This window comes from Balaenoptera physalus (genome assembly GCF_965194825.1).
Source record: "Balaenoptera physalus genome assembly, chromosome: 6".
Taxonomy (NCBI): Eukaryota; Metazoa; Chordata; class Mammalia; order Artiodactyla; family Balaenopteridae; genus Balaenoptera; species Balaenoptera physalus.
Window position 1 is genome coordinate 129,017,867 of NC_138885.1, and position 17,820 is coordinate 129,035,686.

The 17,820-nt window shown below is 42.4% G+C and overlaps 1 protein-coding gene across 1 annotated transcript in view; it reads right to left on the bottom strand.

Annotated features, from left to right (window-relative positions):
• Nucleotides 1–388: 388 nt before the first annotated feature.
• Nucleotides 389–17,820, bottom strand: part of DNER (delta/notch like EGF repeat containing) — a 326,447-nt gene continuing 309,015 nt past the window's right edge. The window contains exons 12-13 of the mRNA XM_082464617.1: nt 7,777–8,023; nt 389–1,385 (exon numbers count right to left, since the gene is read on the bottom strand). Coding sequence (XP_082320743.1) covers nt 1,274–1,385; nt 7,777–8,023 — 359 coding nt within the window. The 3' untranslated portion in view covers nt 389–1,273. The remainder of the gene's footprint in view (nt 1,386–7,776; nt 8,024–17,820) is intronic.

Sequence of the window (17,820 nt, forward strand, 5' to 3'; positions counted from 1 at the left end):
ATTTCATTTGGCCCCCATAGGAGAACAATGTATATGTTCCTCGAAGCTGTACGTTCTCTGCACATCACGTCTAGAAGCGTTTCTCGATTTCAATGTACCTCAATAGTTCTATGTGCTGCATTTCACTGGCAAATTCTGATGCAAGAGTTAAGATGCGAATTCTTGTTATTTTTTCCACCTTTCATGTTTACAAGACAGTGTGGATGGTTCCCTGACGATTGGGAGGTCAGGAGGGCTCCCAGGAGGCACAGGGAACGGCTCCGGCAGCCACCAAAATGTACTCCTTGGAACATTTAAAATGTAAAAGACAGTAGGATTGTTTGTTTGATAATCAGTATCAAACCCAAACGTTTTACATAATTAAAAAAAAAAAAGAGAGACAAGTGCATCCTTGACTTGGTAACATTTATTCAATACGCTTTGAAATTAGCAAGAATCAGAAGAAGCACATATCAATCAAATACAGCCACAAAAATGTTCTGGATATAAATAAAGATGCACTATGAGAAATACTCACTACTGAAGGAACTGGTACGCTCTTACATTTACTACCCCTTAGCAAGAAACAACTATAAAAACCTTGACTTGTAAAGGAAAATACAGCTTCAATTTGATCATAATTTGCCTCACTAGGCCCTGTCATCATGTATGTTTTCAAAGCCTAGCCTGACAAATGTTACGAAAATGACAAAAAGAGACTCAAGCGAATGTTTCCGGTTTCCGCAACGTTCAACAAAACAGTGCAGAAATAAGTTACTTACCCATGCACAGAGTAAGGCAAAGGCTAATTTCATATGGGTTAGGAATAATAAATTTAACTAGTTTCTTTTTCACAGGACAAACACTTCAGACTTCTTTTTAAGTAATGGGTATACTGTATTATGGTTCATACTCTACATGTGTTTCCTAACTCTACTCAAAAAGCCAACACTCACACGTCAAATACAAACTTGTCCCCGCTTAGACTTATTCTGTAACAACGGCAGAAAACAATCTGGGTTTCGTAATAATATCTACCATGGAAAGTGCACACACTAGTCGAAGCATATAGTTTAGACAGCTGAAAGTACATTAAAACGTAGTTTATGGATTTCACAAATTCCGTTTTTAAAATATTTTTTGCAAACCAAAAGCTGCAGAAAATTAGTTCTTAAATATTCTACCGGAAACTCTTGAGCAGCTAACGTTTTAAATTTCTTAAGCTTTTCATTTTCTTAAAAATATTTAAATGAATGTAGTAGCCCATCTTTTTGAAAAATAATCCCCCAAAAGATTACAAATCTTTTGTTTTAATCAGTGTGACCAAGGGCTTGTCATCGGGGCTGTAATCCTCATAGGCGATGGGGGTCACATCATACATCGCAGGCCGGGATTTCTTTCCAAACCTGAAATCACAGGGAGGGAGGACTCTGGTTAGAGAACTGTTGGCTCTCAAGTCCTGTTAAAGGTAATTGGTGACAATACCTTAGCTTCAAGAATCGAATGGAACTATAAAAATACTCTCAAATATCCTCTCTAGCAAGTACAGAAATTTAAGACTTCTTGATATTAACATTGAATGAGTATAAATATTAGCCTTTGGTGTGGGAGGGCAAAAATTGGATTTCACAGAACATAGAGTCCAAATTAATAGCGAAGCTTGTAGGTTAAATCTTGGAAGAGCAGTCAGGCGTGACGGCTCTACAACAGGTTTCCAGAGAACATGTATCGATTTGTCTTCTTCTCAGACCCAGAGCCATTGGGACAGGCAAGTTTATTTTACACCCACTCTGTGCCCGGAATGCAGAGTGGCAGGCTGGGCTTCTCTGGACTGTGCACAACCTCTCCCCTGGGACTTGCAGGAGGGCTGTGAGGGCTCAGAGGCCAGCTGAGGTCCCAAGACAAGGAGAAAGGCAGAGAGAGGAAATGACTTCAAATAACAAGGTGTTAGCCCACAATCTGTGTGGGCACCCCCCATCCGATCCCACCCACCTATCACTCCCCAACCCCCATGTACACACAGGCCATTCTTTCTTCTCTGAGCATAAAGCCATTTTCCCAACAGACTTGTATATATCAAAAACCCGTTGACAGCAGGACTGAAGCGCAGAAGCCAGGAGTGTCAAAATCCAATTTCAGGACTTCCCGCCAAACCAGTGTTAAAATGGCGATTATTAAAATAAAGCCAATTCAACTTCTGGGTGGTCTCTTCCCTTTCAAGACCTCACCTTCCCTAAAGGCCCCTGGAGTGCAATATAATATCAACAATCTTCCCCATTAGTCCTGCCACCCCTCCTCCCTTTTATAAACAACATTTTTTAACTGTTTCAAGTCCAATGGAGCCTATTAAAAAAGAAATTTTAAAAGAATCTCAAATTTTAAAAGGATTGCCAGGATGGGCCCCCAAGGACTTCTCCGGGCTTATTTCCCATGGCTTTAATCCCATCTCCCCACCTTTCCTATCTCTTCTTTTTATATCTTGGAAAGTCTGTCTTCTCACATACAGAGATGAGAAGTAGAATCAAGTGGGAAGTGAGAAAACGTTGCCTTCTTCATATGATCTTTTATTTTTAAACATTCATCAATCTTGTATTCCAATTCACTCAAGATTTACTGGCCTTCCGGAGTTGCAAAGGCACAAATCATGCCAGACAGGCACCAGGCAAAGTGCAAAGATAAAGAGTTAAAGCATTCTGCCACCAAGAAACCACAGCTCTTGCGGCACTAGTAAAAAGTCTTCAATAAAATTATGTCTAACGTGTTAGCCTCACTGAAGGTCCGGAGTTGTGTGGGCATAAATCTGGGTTGGACTCGAGCCTGAGGTTTGTTTATCTAAACTGACTGAGGTCTGCACAATCTGAGAAGAGGAAAAGGGCAACAATATAAAAGCCAACTGGCTCAACACTTTCTCCCAAGTCTGAAGATTTCGGAGGCTACTTTAAGGAGCAAGCATTTTGACAACCTATTTCTCATAAAATAGCTAGATACACTGGTAACAATATACCACCGATAATATTAATTTAATTAATTTTAAAAATCAGGAAATCCCAGTGTAAAGCTCTCTGTATCCGAACATGGTAGCCATGGGACGGTTTCCTGCAGGAACTCCAATGGGAGTGTCATCGAATCCTATGCAGCCTATGAATCAATTGGTTGGCCAACAGGAAAAATCCAAGCAACGTAATAAGTTGAATACAGGTTTACAATACCCATTTTATTTTTTATGTGATTCCAGTTTGAAGAAAAATCTGTTTCCTCCAAATCTAGAAAGTTAAATGCCTCCATGTTACGCAATCCATCCACAAGCTGTAGTTCAAAGGGCCGTGATCTTACATTGCTGTCGTGCAGCTGGATATTGACAAGGCAGGTTTGAGGATGAGCGTTCCAGATCCACTGCGCATAACAAAGCAAGAGCTGAAGGCACTCAAGAGCTGCCACGTGTCCACTGTACACACACATGGTCAACTGAAGGACAATAAGCATTGCTTTGCGTCTGCAAGGGAAACTCAGCCTGGATCGCAAAGTATAACACCGGTACAAGGGTAACGTGGGTAAAGCACGACTAACGCCCCCAGCACAACTGGAGCTGGACTCCTTGCACTATGACCTAACCAGCTCCTGAGAAGCCTCCAAATTCCTTAGGTGAGACACAGAAATCTCCACCCAAAGTGCAGCATCTACTATATGGAAGCTAAGATGTAAAATGAAGTAAGACTCTCCTTCAGTCTCCCACACCTATCAGAGTAGTGAGCTCAGAGTTCGTGCAAAACAAACGTGCTTTCATACTTAAATTTCCAACGCCAACAGCTTTTTATATTTCCTTAGTGTCTCAGAATTGGGTGGATGTTAAGGAATAAAGCTAATACCTATAGAATTCCATTTTAAACTCTCAGGTACTAAACCAATGTCAGAGCTTGCCTATGTTATGGCAGGAGTTTTTAGGCAACTGTTCTTTTTTTAAACAATGCACTGTTTTTCCTTACCCTAAAGGGACATCTTAATTGCTTAAAAAGAAAAAACTGGAAGCTAGAGAAAATTAAAATGTAGACCTTGGATTAGCAAACTACAGTCTGCAAGCTAGTAAGAGCCTGTTGCTTGTTTTTTAAAGAATTATTGGAACACAGTTTGTGCCCATTCATAATGCCTCTGGTGCTTTCGCACGACAAAGGCAGAGCTGGTCACAAAGACCCAGAGGCCATATGGCCCACAAAGTCTAAAATGTTTCACAGGCCATTGATGAAGCCTACAAGGATCACCCACAGTCTCTCTCCAAAGGATTTAGCATCGTGTCTGGCTGTGTTAACCATCGTGGAAGCACTAACAGCAGTTGTGCAGCTGTGGTATCAACGTCCCTGACAGCTCAAACATCATAGTTGGTGACCAGTCTTGTGCACCTTATTTTACTAAAGAAACAAAAGAAACTGAAACCAGTTATGAGGGAGGTCAAAGTATGTACATTCTTCTAGTTCATATTCCCCTGGAAGTCAACAGCTAAGCAATACCTCGAAGAACGGCAGGTGGATGTGAGCTTTAAAAAGGCCCACATCGGGAGATGCTGTTTGAGAAAAAGCGACTTTGTCCTTTCCCAGCTCTCTTTTTTTTTTGTTTGTTTTCTGTGATCGGGCACTTATAGCTAGTAGAGTAGTAAGCAATCAGCAACCGAAGTGTGATCTCAGATGCAGAACTTAGAGAGTTGTGGCTTCACTCCTGACAGTCTGTCACAAAGTCTTTCCGGCCTGAGTGTAAGCAGGGCAGCTGTGGAGCAGATTACTCTTAGGACAAGAGGGGGCTCCTTCTCAAGCCCGCACCAGCACCAGCCGACTGCTGACGTCAGGATCACCAGACACTTCCTGGGTCACTAGGGAGCGTCACAGATGACCCAGTCAGGATTCATCCTGTGCAGCTGCTCAGCTGCAGTCATTCTGATCCAATGTCACCTCCAGGCTAGTGGCAGGGAGACAGGCCATGAAATGCACGTTAGCTATAGGCTGATGCTCAAAACTAGAAAGAGGGGAATTGCAAAAGGACTCAGTTTTTGTCAATGCCTTTCCAGGGTCTCCAGGAAAAGGGGCAAAAGGGCCAACCAGCCAGAGATCCAGCCAGGGCCTCTGGAGAACCATGCTGTAGAAGCCACAGGTCAAAGCTGAATAAACGTTTAGACAGGAATGTTCTCAGATATTTGGGAAGGCACTGTATTAACATCAATGGTTTTATCTGCAGTCACTGGTGCATGCAGGAGCTTGTTGGTTAGGAATTCTGCAGTACATATTTTTGATAAAAATCAGTACCGAATAAGAACCAGGTTTGTAAATGCTTTCAAGTTTATTCTTTCCTTCCAAGAGTATTCAGTTAAGTATCTTTTCAGTGGGCTATATCAGCAGGAAGCCCAGAAGAACCTATCGTAACTATTCCAGGGCTGAGATAAAACATTCTTCCTCTTGAATGCAAAAGGACCTTAGCCAGAGATTCCTCCCGGGTAGGGGAGTGTGGAGGGAATCTGATTTCTTGGGTCTCCCAACACAGCCCCGTACACAGCTATGGACTCTGCCCTTTCCTGGTGAACTAAGCCCCTTCAGAAAGACTTTTGAGAAACAAATGAATTGTCTATTCTCCTCTCCTTTTTACATCCTCTAACCTCTCATCCAATGATTTCAAGATACTCCAAATATTCCGGCAGGTTGGTACCACTTACAAAGCTGGTGCCCTGGGATGAATCTACTTCTCAGGCAGGTCAAGACATCCTATGCCAACCCCTCACCGAGACCATCCATTCATTTCAGACCTCAAATTTTAGTGAGGTCTACCATGTGCCAGGACCCACTGGAGATACAGTAATAAAACTCACTGCTCTTTACTCAAGAGGAAAGCGTCAAATAAACAATTAAGACGAGATTGCAGGGATTCATCTCAAGGTTTCCTGGAAGCTGTGTTGCTGAGTTGACTCTTAAACAAAGGCACCCACAATGAGGCTGATCTTTAGGGCTTGACTTGGAAGAGGGTTAACTCTCTCTTCTCCCTCAAAGTTACAGAAGTAAGCTTAGTGCAGCTCCCACAAAGAAGCTGCCCTGGGCTTTGGGGCAAAGGCTCTATATCTCCCAACTTCTCTCATCCACTGGCTCCTCTCCTTGGAAGCCAGGTTCTGGTTTTTGTTTCCCCTGGACTCACTCTAAGACCTGAGTCTTAGGTTTGCGGGTTTCCTTTGGAAGAAAACTAACTTTCTGAACCTCTGAGCTTCTATGCCATTCAGACAGAATTTGGATCTGCTTGTGTCTTGAACAATATCAATCACGACGTCCCAACAAAGATTATGCAGGTAATAGTTCCCTGGAGGCTCAATCTTAAGACATCAGGCTCAGCCCACTTTTTGCTACAGCACACTCGCTTTCTGAATTGTGGGCTTTGGATTGTTCTACCAATTGAAGGAAAATATGATGCTTTTAATACACAATATCACTATTATTTTTTTAGTAAATACTCCTTGCAAAACTCAACAAAATTAGATTAACTGATTTTTTCCGTGTTGTAATAGATTTAGAGAAGTAAATGTGGTGTTATCTGTTTATACAATCCTTTAATATTTGTAATTTAATTTGATTGTCATAACTCTTTAAGGAGGTAGTTCTCCCTTCCCACAGTTGAGGGAACTGTATTTGTGGAAGGTTAAATCATCGGTTTAAAATATAGTCAGGGACTTCCCTGGTGGCGCAGTGGTTAAGAATCCGCCTGCCAATGCAGGGGACACGGGTTCGAGCCCTGGTCCGGGAAGATCCCACATGCTGCGGAGCAACTAAGCCCGTGCGCCACAACTACTGAAGCCCGCGCACCTAGAGCCCATGCTCAGCAACAAGAGAAGCCACCACAATGAGAAGCCCGTGCACCGCAACGAAGAGTAGCCCCTGCTCGCCGCAACTAGAGAAAACCTGCACACAGCAACGAAGACCCAACGCAGCCAAAAATAAATAAATAAATAATTTAATTAATTAATAAATTAAAATAAAATAGTCAGGTAATGGAGCAGTCAGGCTTAATGATGTCGCTCCGACACCCAGACTCACGCTCTTTCTATGATACCACACTAATTCCTGTCTCTCCAGGAGCCTTTCCTCCAGGAGAGGACACTATTTTATACAATACGAACTCTAACAGCCGAATGACCATCATTTGACTTTCTTCAAATAAGCCCTTAAATCAAATGGGTAATTTATACTCACAGTGACTTTTAGAAGAACAACACAGCTAAACACATCTCCCCCCAAAAATGTTTCACAACTGCTAGACATTGTTGTCTAGGTAGTAATGTAGTGATAAAGAAGTGAACACGTATAAGAGACCATATCAAAAAGCCAATTATGATGAATGGAGAAATAGAGGGAGTTCGGGTTCTTGAAGGTATCGTTAAGTCACGAAATGAAGCAACTCTAGCAGTATTATACTTTAGACTTCTTATGGGAGATGCAGTCACTTCAGCATAATAAGGCATGAAACAAAAAATGAATTGAGATCATAAACTATAAAAAAAAAATGTTTCACACACAGTGATGAAGAGTCAGATATTTATAACAGAGACAGACACAAAATGAACGAATGTATTCAATGAAAACAGAAAGCCAGCAGCAAATTAAAGGGGTTTGCTTACGAAACAGCCTAATTATCCGGTCCCCTAATACTACCTTGAGCTTATGTTTTATTCTTTGAAACCCTCCTTGCGGATGTAAAGTCCTGTTCATAATATAACCCTGATACTGAGAATGCACACGTGAAAGCAGCACCTCCCTTCTGCCTCCCCCCGCCGCCCACCTGGCATGCCGGATGGAGGCGATGGCGTTGCTGAACTCGCTGTCGATGCTGCGGCAGTTGTAGAACTCCTCGTAGGCCGGCCTGGAAGAGCCCTGGTACTCGATGCGGCTGATGCGGCAAATCCCCACAATCAGGATGATGAGCATCAGGATGAAGGCGACGCAGAGGGCGCCGATGATGATGTAGAGGGAGTGGCGGGGCATGTTGGTGAGACTCTCTGCCACGTGCCCGGACTTCCACTGGAGGTCTGAAGGCAGAAATAAGCAAACGGCTGCGGATGAGGTGTGGCCTTTTGAATGGGAAGCACTTTCCTGTCCTCACATCGGGAACGAATTGTTTTCTATGGATAATCCAGACCAAAGGCCTTACTATATAAGGACCTCTTACAGGTCATTAAGAAAAAGCAGGAACATGCCATAGAAAAATGTGCCAAGAATATAAAAATGAATTCACCAAGGAAATACAAGTAGAAAATTGTTAAACTTCATAATTATTTTTTAAAAATGCAATTCCTATATCAGTTCCCAAATATTATTTTTAAATTCTGATAACCACAGTTGACAGAGGTACAGAAATGGGGACTGTGTGAATGGATACACAACCCCTGTGCGGACTGCATGGAGTTTCCTTTGACCCAGAAATTTCACTGTTCAGAATTTATGCTGAGGAAATGGTCCTATAAATGCATAAAGCCCTGGGTGCAAGGATGTTCATCTCAGCAGCACAATTTTTAAATGTTAGATTATCGACCATCACACATTTAGAAAAAAGTTCAGAAAATAGTACAGACACCTACGTACTCATCAAAGTTAATAAATGTTCCTATTTGACCTTCTTTGCTTTATTTTTTTAAAGGTTTTTTTTTTTAAAGAAATAAAACGTTATAGATATAGCTAGAGTCTCTCAACCCCATATTCTCTCTCTACCCCACCAACAGACAACACAATTCATAAAAGTGCAAAAATGGGAAACAACCTAATTATTCAACTCTTAGCGAGACGGACAGATATTCACCAAATAGCAAAAGAATAAAAAAAAAAAAAAAAAGGGTTACCAAGCAGAACCTAGTTGTAGAGTACAATCACATATGAGCTTCCAACGTCTACCTTACTGAAAAGCTCAGGATGGAGTGATAGCAATGATGAACATTTGTTGTTTTCTTACTATGCTAAGCTTTCTGAAAACATCTCATTTAATCATCACAACCCCCGGAAGACCTATCATTCCTTCTCCCCACTTTACAGACAATGTCTAGGAAGCTGACGTCACTTCCCGGGTGAGCATGTTGGCAAGTTTGGGTCCCAGTTCTTAGCCTCTGCCTCACACAGCAGTGTGCTAACGACAGTGATCTCTGAAAAGCAGGCCTGCATGGGATTTTTATTTCCTTCTTTACACGTCTCAGTCTTTTCCAACTTTAAAAAAAAAAAAGAGAGAAGAATGCAGTCCGTTTGTAATAATTAAAAAGTAAGCAATAAGTCATTGGAAGAAAACACCCATGGGATTATGTTCCAGCATAACTAGCAGAAGGGGTGTGAGCCTTGGGATTACACCGACCTTGCTTTCAATCCCAGCTGCAACGTTTACTTGACCTCCCGAGCCTCGATTTCTTCCGTTATAAGATGAAAATTGCAACATATACCCTATAAGCTTGCTGTGAGCGTAAGTTAGAAAACATGTCAAGAAAAGTAAGAGAAGATTTACAAGCAGCTCATGCAGCTCAATAACAAAAAAACGAACAACCCAATCCAAAAATGGGCCGAAGACCTAAATAGACATTTCTCCAAAGAAGATATACAGATGGCCTACAGACACATGAAAGGATGCTCAACATCATTAATCATTAGAGAAATGCAAATCAAAACTACAATGAGATATCATCTCACACCGGTCAGAATGGCCGTCATCAAAAAATCTAGAAACAATAAATGCTGGAGAGGGTGTGGAGGAAAGGGAACACTCTTGCACTGTTGGTGGGAATGTAAATTGATACAGCCACTATGGAGAACAGTATGGAGGTTCCTTAAAAAACTAAAAATAGAACTACCATACGACCCAGCAATCCCACTACTGGGCATATACCCTGAGAAAACCATAGGTCAAAAAGAGTCATGTACCAAAATGTTCATTGCAGCTCTATTTACAATAGCCAGGACATGGAAGCAATCTAAATGTCCATCGACAGATGAATGGATAAAGAAGATGTGGCACATATATACAATGGAATATTACTCAGCCATAAAAAGAAATGAAATGGAGGTATTTGTAATGAGGTGGATGGAGTTAGAGTCTGTCATACAGAGTGAAGTAAGTCAGAAAGAGAAAAACAAATACAGTATGCTAACACATATATACGGAATCTAAGGGGAAAAAAAAAAAAAAAAAAAAAAAAGGCCATGAAGAACCTAGTGGCAAGACGGGAATAAAGACACAGACCTACTAGAGAATGGACTTGAGGATATGGGGAGGGGGTGGGGTGAGATGTGACAGGGTAAGAGAGTGTCATGGACATATATACACTACCAAATGTAAAATAGATAACTAGTGGGAAGCAGCCGCATAGCACAGGGAGATCAGCTCGGTGCTTTGTGACCATCTAGAGGGATGGGATGGGGAGGGTGGGAGGGAGGGAGATGCAAGAGGGAAGAGAAATGGGAACATATTGTATATGTATAACTGATTCACTTTGTTATAAAGCAGAAGCTAACACACCATTGTAAGGCAATTATACTTCAATAAAGATGTTAAAAAAAAAAAAAAAAAAAAAAAAAAGAAAAGTAAGAAAGTCCACTGCTGGGCTCACGGTGGGTGGTCCCTAAAGAGGAGCAGCTGGTGGTGGAAGAGGGAAGCATACAGAGGAGGAGGGTCCTATCCTCTGAGGCCCACACTCTGAGCTGAGGATTATCGAGCATTGCCCTGTGCCCATTCCAAAAACACCAACCTGGATGGGCAGGAAAAAAGTGGATGCATGGGCATAATCTCTGTATCTGGCACAGGTCAAGAGTGTCTAATTATGTCCTGTTTACAGACCTGCATACAAGTGGAATGGTTCAGATAATGTGACCAGGATTTGAAAGGAAGCTGTGAAGATTAAAAAGGGCTAGATAAGATCAAAGAGAAACTGAACTTGGGAAAGAGGATGCCTTCTCTACTTCACTCACACCGCCACCTCCACCACCATCACCTCCAGGCCACGATTTCCACCTTAGGACTCTGGGTGCCTGGAAATGGGATTCAGGGGTGGGTGGGAATGGGCCTGTCTTCCTGCGAAACCCTCAGGCCTCTTTCCACTGTTCCACTTTAGGTGAGAGTATTTGTCACCTCTGGGTCCTCATACTCTCATCTTAGCGACATCTTCAGTGACACTGGAGTCTCAGAATCAGCTATTCTCTCCCTTGAAAAGTTACGATCTGCACAAGAGCACAGGTAAACACCCAAACAAGGATCCGAGTGTGCAGACCTTTTTCCTAGAAGCCTAATGCAAAACTGACCCGTGTCCCGAGTCTGGCTGGTTCCTGAGAGTTTGAGAAGAACGGGATGAATGAAGTGACTTCTGAGTGTGTGTCCAGATCTTCCAGCTCCTGAGTTTTACACCAAGCCCCTCAAAGTCTGGTTTTGCCACTCGAGCCTGCCTTCCTGATCACAAAGCCCGTGCAGCCAACGCACACACAGGCAGATGCAACGACATACATCACTGCAAATAAATGGTCGCAATGGAAGAGAGGCGGTGTTTTGTGAAACCAAGACTCAGTCCCGGATTGGCAGCCCTTTCATCTGGCAGTAACCTGGTGCACATGGAGAGAGACAAGTCATCTTTCTGGCTAAAAGAGAAGCGTGACTCACTTGATTTCCAAGTATTTCAACATTCTCTGAAAAATTCACTTGTAGGCCGGAGTCCAGAGCTCACAGGGTGTGCTGTAACACTCACTGAGCATTGTCACGAGGGCGGCCAATACTGTTTCTACTCCAGCTCGGCGGAGCGCTCGGATCTGATCACTGTGGCAACCACACAAGTTCTTGATGAGTTCCTATGGTCAATGCACACCTTCGTGTCAATAGCTTACACATCACACTGATTGTGTATACACAGCCAGTGCACAACCGCACACGGCCACTGAAGCAGAAAAACAACTGTATCAGGTTACGTGCTCGGCACACTGCCCCAGGTCTGATAAGCTGCCTAAATCTCTTGCATTTCTGACCATCTGCTCTATTTCCCCAAACTCTGAATTTCAAGCTGTTTGGACTTTTGGGAAAACTTTCTCAAAATTTCTCCTGAACCTCTGTTTCTCCTCCCTGCCCCTGCCCTTTGCTTTTTCCACCCTATTGTCATCTAAAACTTGTCTGATAAGTGAATGTGGCTGCTTTGCACGCTAGGCGGGTTAGTAGGCAAGCTGGATCTGAATAAATCCAACATTTGGTCTGCGAGGCAGCAAACGTATCTGCAGCAGGTGGCTGCAGCTGCCACCTCCCGGTCCGTAAGTCAGCGCTCTGCCGCATACGGGGAGCCCCGGGGCATGAATCATTGACTATGGTGGCCGCGGCAGGGCTCGGGGAAAATCACGCACCAGAGCACGCTGCAAGGGATGACCTCACCAGCCCCGGCAGGTGCATGACCAGGAACGCACGCACACAAACTGTTCAGGGAAAATGTCGCACTTCTGGGTCTCAGGGAGCATTTGCATTTCGGTTTAAACTCAATCTGTTTGAGGTTTTGCGTCTTCTAAAGTGCTTTCGGCTTTAACATTTCAATCGGTACGAAAATAGGAGCTACGTAGGGGCTGGATTCAGAGCCTCTGCTCAAGGTAAGACAGGCAGTCAGCGGCCAAGCTGAGGATAAAACCAGACCCACCGACCCCCTCCACTCCACCAAAAAGAGACCTCACTCGATAGACAAATTTAATTCTAAAATACATTTCCCGTATCTGTGTTTTCACTTACCCAGCTGAATCTAGCTAGACTAATTTGTCCACCTACCTTTAAGTCTTTTTCAGACTTAAAAAGAGTCTGAAAGTAAAGGAATGCATGTCTGTTTTGGGTAGATGTCACTTAGATAGCTAGATAATTTCTGAACCATCTGTGGGCTAGAATAACTGTGAGGCGGGATTTCAAATTTCTTTGTTTTCTGTAGCTGTAAGTTACGTGGACAATCAAAACAGTCAATGAGACTGAAGAAAGTTAACACTCTCATTAACCTTCAGAAGATGCAGGAGCGGAGGGAACCGAAGGCACAGCTCACCTCCCTCCTAGCGATCCCATCACTGAACCAGTATCAATAAGCACCTACTATATGCTGAGCATTGTGCTGAGTGCCTGGGATACGAAGCAAGAGAAAACTGAGAGAAAAGTGGGCGAAGCCACTTGGCTAAGTCCAGGTGTGCTAAGCCGTGAGGGACCAGAGTGGCACTGCTTCGAGAGGGGACGAGGGAATCGCCATCTAACCGGGGAATCAGGAGATCTCTTGTGATGGGGGTCCACGGCAAGCGTGGCTCTAAGGGTGAGTGCATATTCACCAGGGATCGAGAACAGCAAAGGGAAGGCTGTCCCAGGCAAAGACCTGGGAGGAGGTGGAAAGCAGAGGGAGGAGCTGGAAGGAGGAGGGTGGCCGCTCAAGGCAGCAAGGCAGAGGCTGCCTGAGTGAAGACGGGGCACCGCCCCACAGCGTACAGCAGCCCTCCCAGTCCCACAGGCAAGAGTGCGGCCTTCGGTCTGTAGTCATTAATGTATTTTAACAGCAACTTGGTGTGGGCAAGGATGGAAACAGTGGTTGGAGGGAGGGTCTGAGGGTTCAGATTTGCACTTTGAAAAGATGCCTCTGCCATTTACGACCACATAGATGACCTGGAGGACATTCTGCTGAGTGAAATAGACCAGACACAGAAAGATAAATATTGCATGATGTCACTTATATGTGCAACATATAGGAAAAAAAAACCCCCGAGAGTAGAATGGTGGTTACCAGAGGCTGGGGAGAGGGGCGGGGTGATGGAAGGAAGGAAGGGAGGGAGGGAGGGAGGGAGGAAGGAGGGAGGGAGGGAAGGTAGCTGGGGGAGAGAGGGGTGGAAGTATGGGGAGTCACTGTTGAATGGGTGTAGAGTTTGTCTTGCAAGATGAAAAGAATTCTGAGGAAAGATGGTGGTGACGGTTGCAATATAAATATAAATGTACTTACAATATTGTATACAATATAAATGCACTTACACTTAAAAATGGTTAAGATAGTTATGTGTATTTTACCACAATGAAAAAATGTTTTAAATAATGAAAAGGTAAAATACTTTTGGAAAATTAAAAAGAAAGAAAGGAAGAAAAAAGAAAAGAAAGGTTGCTTCTGGCTGTATATGAAGAAAGGGTTTGAGCGGCTAGGGTAGAAGCCAGGTCAGAGGCTACTGCGGTATCTGGCAGAGCTGGTGGTGGTTTGGCCTGGGTGAGAGGGGTGGAGACAGAGAGGTGAAGGAATGTGGGTGTGAGTTAGGGGTGGAATTCACCAGACTAAATGCAGCTTGTAGAGGCCAGTGAGGAGAGACAAAGGTAGCGTCAAATTTCTTGGCCTTTGGCTTGCATCCCTGGATGGATGAAGTGCTAGAGGCAAGCAGGGGACATGGCAAGACAACCAGGTTTGAGTGGAAGCTTATGAGTTTTGTTTTGTACATGTTGAATTGGAAGTGCCTTTAACACACCCAAGTGGCGACATCAAATAGACAGTTGTATTATTTTGTTCAGCATTTTGGTTAATAACAGCAAACGGTTATTGAGAGTTCAATGTGTGCTGAATACTATTCTAAGTGTGTTAGGTCCTTTATTCCTCGTATCATGCTCTGAAGTGGACATTGTTACTATCTCCCTTTTATACAGGAAGCAGCTGGGACTCCAAAGAAGCCAGGGAAGGAGCAAAGTTGGTTGTCTTGGGTTTCTTCTTCCCAAAATGCAGGGAATTTAATAATGCTTGGAGAAACCCATCAAAACAGTTATGTTATATGAGCAGTCTTTACTGTACAAATAGATTCGGTTCTTTGGTTCTCATTTTGATATAAACTAGGATTTTTAAAAAATAAAGCTCATTTGGAATTAACATATATACACTACTATATATAAAATAGATAACCAACAAGGACCTACTGTATACCCCAGGGAACTATACTCAATATTTTGTAATAACCTATAAGGGAAAAGAATCTTGCCCAGGTTTCCACATGTAATAAGTGGCTGAACCTGAATTTGAACCACACACTTTGGCTCTGAACACTTAATAAGTAATGTTTTCCATATTGCACAATGTGAAAATCAATGTACTGGGGCCAGACTGCATTAGAAAAAAAAGTTTAGAAAGCCATATAAAAGCGTGTCACACTTGTAAAGTAAGTACTACTTCACGTTTTGTGTGTGTGGGAGAGACACTGTATGTTATGTGCCGCATCAAAATGCAAAACATATTTCTTACTGTGGGTTGCAGTCAAAAGCCCTGAGAAACACTTCCCTCTGCTATATGCATCCATCAGGCCCCTTCAGGAAGGGAGGAGGAAGGTTCCCCTCATGGAATACCTGTATCTACCTTGGAACAGAAAAGTCAAGGTCTAATTACATCAATAAAACTACATATCTATAGAATGCCTATTATCCTAAAATATTCAGTATGTTTAGAAAATCAGTAGTTATCTCAAAAACATCTGATTTATCAATATTCCATCAGAGGCGGGGAAATTTCACTTTGAATAGACACCCAGAGGCTGCTCACTGCTCAGAGAGTGACAACTGATGATAGCAATTAAGGCAACCATTTACTGAGCACTTACTGTGAACCAGGCACTGTACTGCACTATGTTATTCACATGTATTATCCCATTTATCAAGGCCTGTGGCTCAGAGCTCTTGTTTACCAGGAGTAAGTACCTGAGCTGGGATTCAAAACCAGGACCGCACAACTCCACAGTAACGTCCTTCCCATAATCAGGCTGCTTCCCCACATCTAGCCACGATCGCTTCCCAAGAGGTCAGCGGAGGATGCAGCCTTGGTGTTCAAAGTATTTAGTAAGGTAATTGTGGGTTAAGTGGGACTTGCGAGTCAACTTCGGCCCCCAACACCATTGCTTCCAAGAGGAAGAGTTGTATTGGCAAAGAGCCAATATATAAATAAATGCTCATGAAAAATTCAAGGACCCCTTAATTTGACTATTCCATTTTCAAGAATTTATCCTACTGATATTCTCACACAAGAATATGTATATATAAGAATTTTCACTCTACTGTTGTTTTTAATACCAAAAACCTGAAAATGAGTTATCTGTCTATCAATAGGGTATGATTAAATAAATTATAGAGCATCTAAAAAATGGAAATACTGTGTGGTGTTAAAAAAATTGAGGAAGATCTGCATAAGCCAACATGGATAAACACTCAAGATATATTACTAAGCATAAAAGCAAGACGCTGAACAGTATGCATAGAAGAGTCCCATTTGTATGGGAGAAAATGGGACTTCTACAGTGACTGAAAGCATCTGGAAGAATCCACAATAAATGGGTAACAGTTGTTACCTTTGGGGAGTGAAGTGGGGAGTCTCCATGGGGAGGAAGATTAATTAATTTTATTTTGTTTTCTTTTTTATTGACGTATAATTGATTTACAATGTTGTGTTAGTTTCAGGTGTACAGCACAGTGATTCAGTTTTATATATGTGTGTGTGTGTGTGTGTGTGTATGTACATATATATATATATATTCTTTTTCAGATTCTTTTCCCTTATAGTTTATCACAAAATATTGAGTATAGTTCCCTGTGCTATACAGTAGGTCCTTGTTGGTTATCTATTTTATATACAGCAGTGTGCATATGTTAATCCCAAATTAGTTTTGTTTTTTAAAAATCCTGGTTTACACAAAAATGAGAACAAAAGATCCGAATCTATTTGTACGATAAGGACTGCTCGTATAACATAACTGTTTGATGGGTTTCTTCAAGCATTATTAAATTCCATGCATTTTGGGAAGAAGAAGCTATCCAACTTGGCTCCTTCCCTGGGTTCCTGGAGCTACCTGCACGAAGTCTCACAGCAACTCCCGTCACATATTAAGACCCACCGTTGGATGAGGAGATCCTGAAGGAAAGAGCTGTTTCATTAATCTTTATTTCCTGGGCACTATGCTTAATGTCTGACAATAAGAGGGCCTTGATTATTCACTGAATGCATAAATCCAAGATGCCCTGTTCCCCTATTTCTCAACTGCAGAATGTCATTAATTCAATAGTTTAACCATAGATTCAACTGCTCAGTATATAGAACTAGCCAACTCTCAGTCAGCAGGACTGTCTGTAACTCTAACTGTATAGACCTTAAAGCTCCAACACAAATGATACAAAACACTCCACTATGTAGAGAATTATAAGAATTTTGAATTTTAGACTCTGATTTTAGGAAAGCAAAAGTTTTATTAAAATCCTCCCAAAATTTTTTGATCAGTCCAAAGGTGGTTAAGAACAAGTGTCAGAATTAAAACTTCACCAGGCTTGTTTTGTTAGTTTCTAGAACTTAGGGTTTGCATTTGCCTCAGAATATGTATAAAACACCACAGCTACTCTCATGATCCTTTTAGGATAGTTCTGGATCAATGTTTTTGATGGTTTTGATAAATATGTGTGGTCTGCTAGATTTCTGCTTCTTATTACTGATTGGGGGCCAGATAATAACTCTAAAGGGCAAATTTCTAATAACTATCCATTATTAGGGTAAACATTAGGAATGGGAGCCATGGCACCACTAAAATGGTGTTAATTTGCATGTAAATCCCATTGAGGTTTCTGAACCTAGTGTTGGCTGATGACAAAGTAGACTCATTTCCACATGCAGAGCCCTTCCTTCACTGGAATCTGCACGAACTCTCAGTGTGTGTTTGAGAGTATCACACACGTATTCTATGAATTTCTGAATTTCTCTTTTCCACGTGCAATAGGAAACATCCTATGGTGTTCTGTAAGGAAAAGGCAATAGGATATGTCTGCCTTATTATAATCTGTGCTTCCTGGCAGAGTATGACACTACTTTGAGGGTGA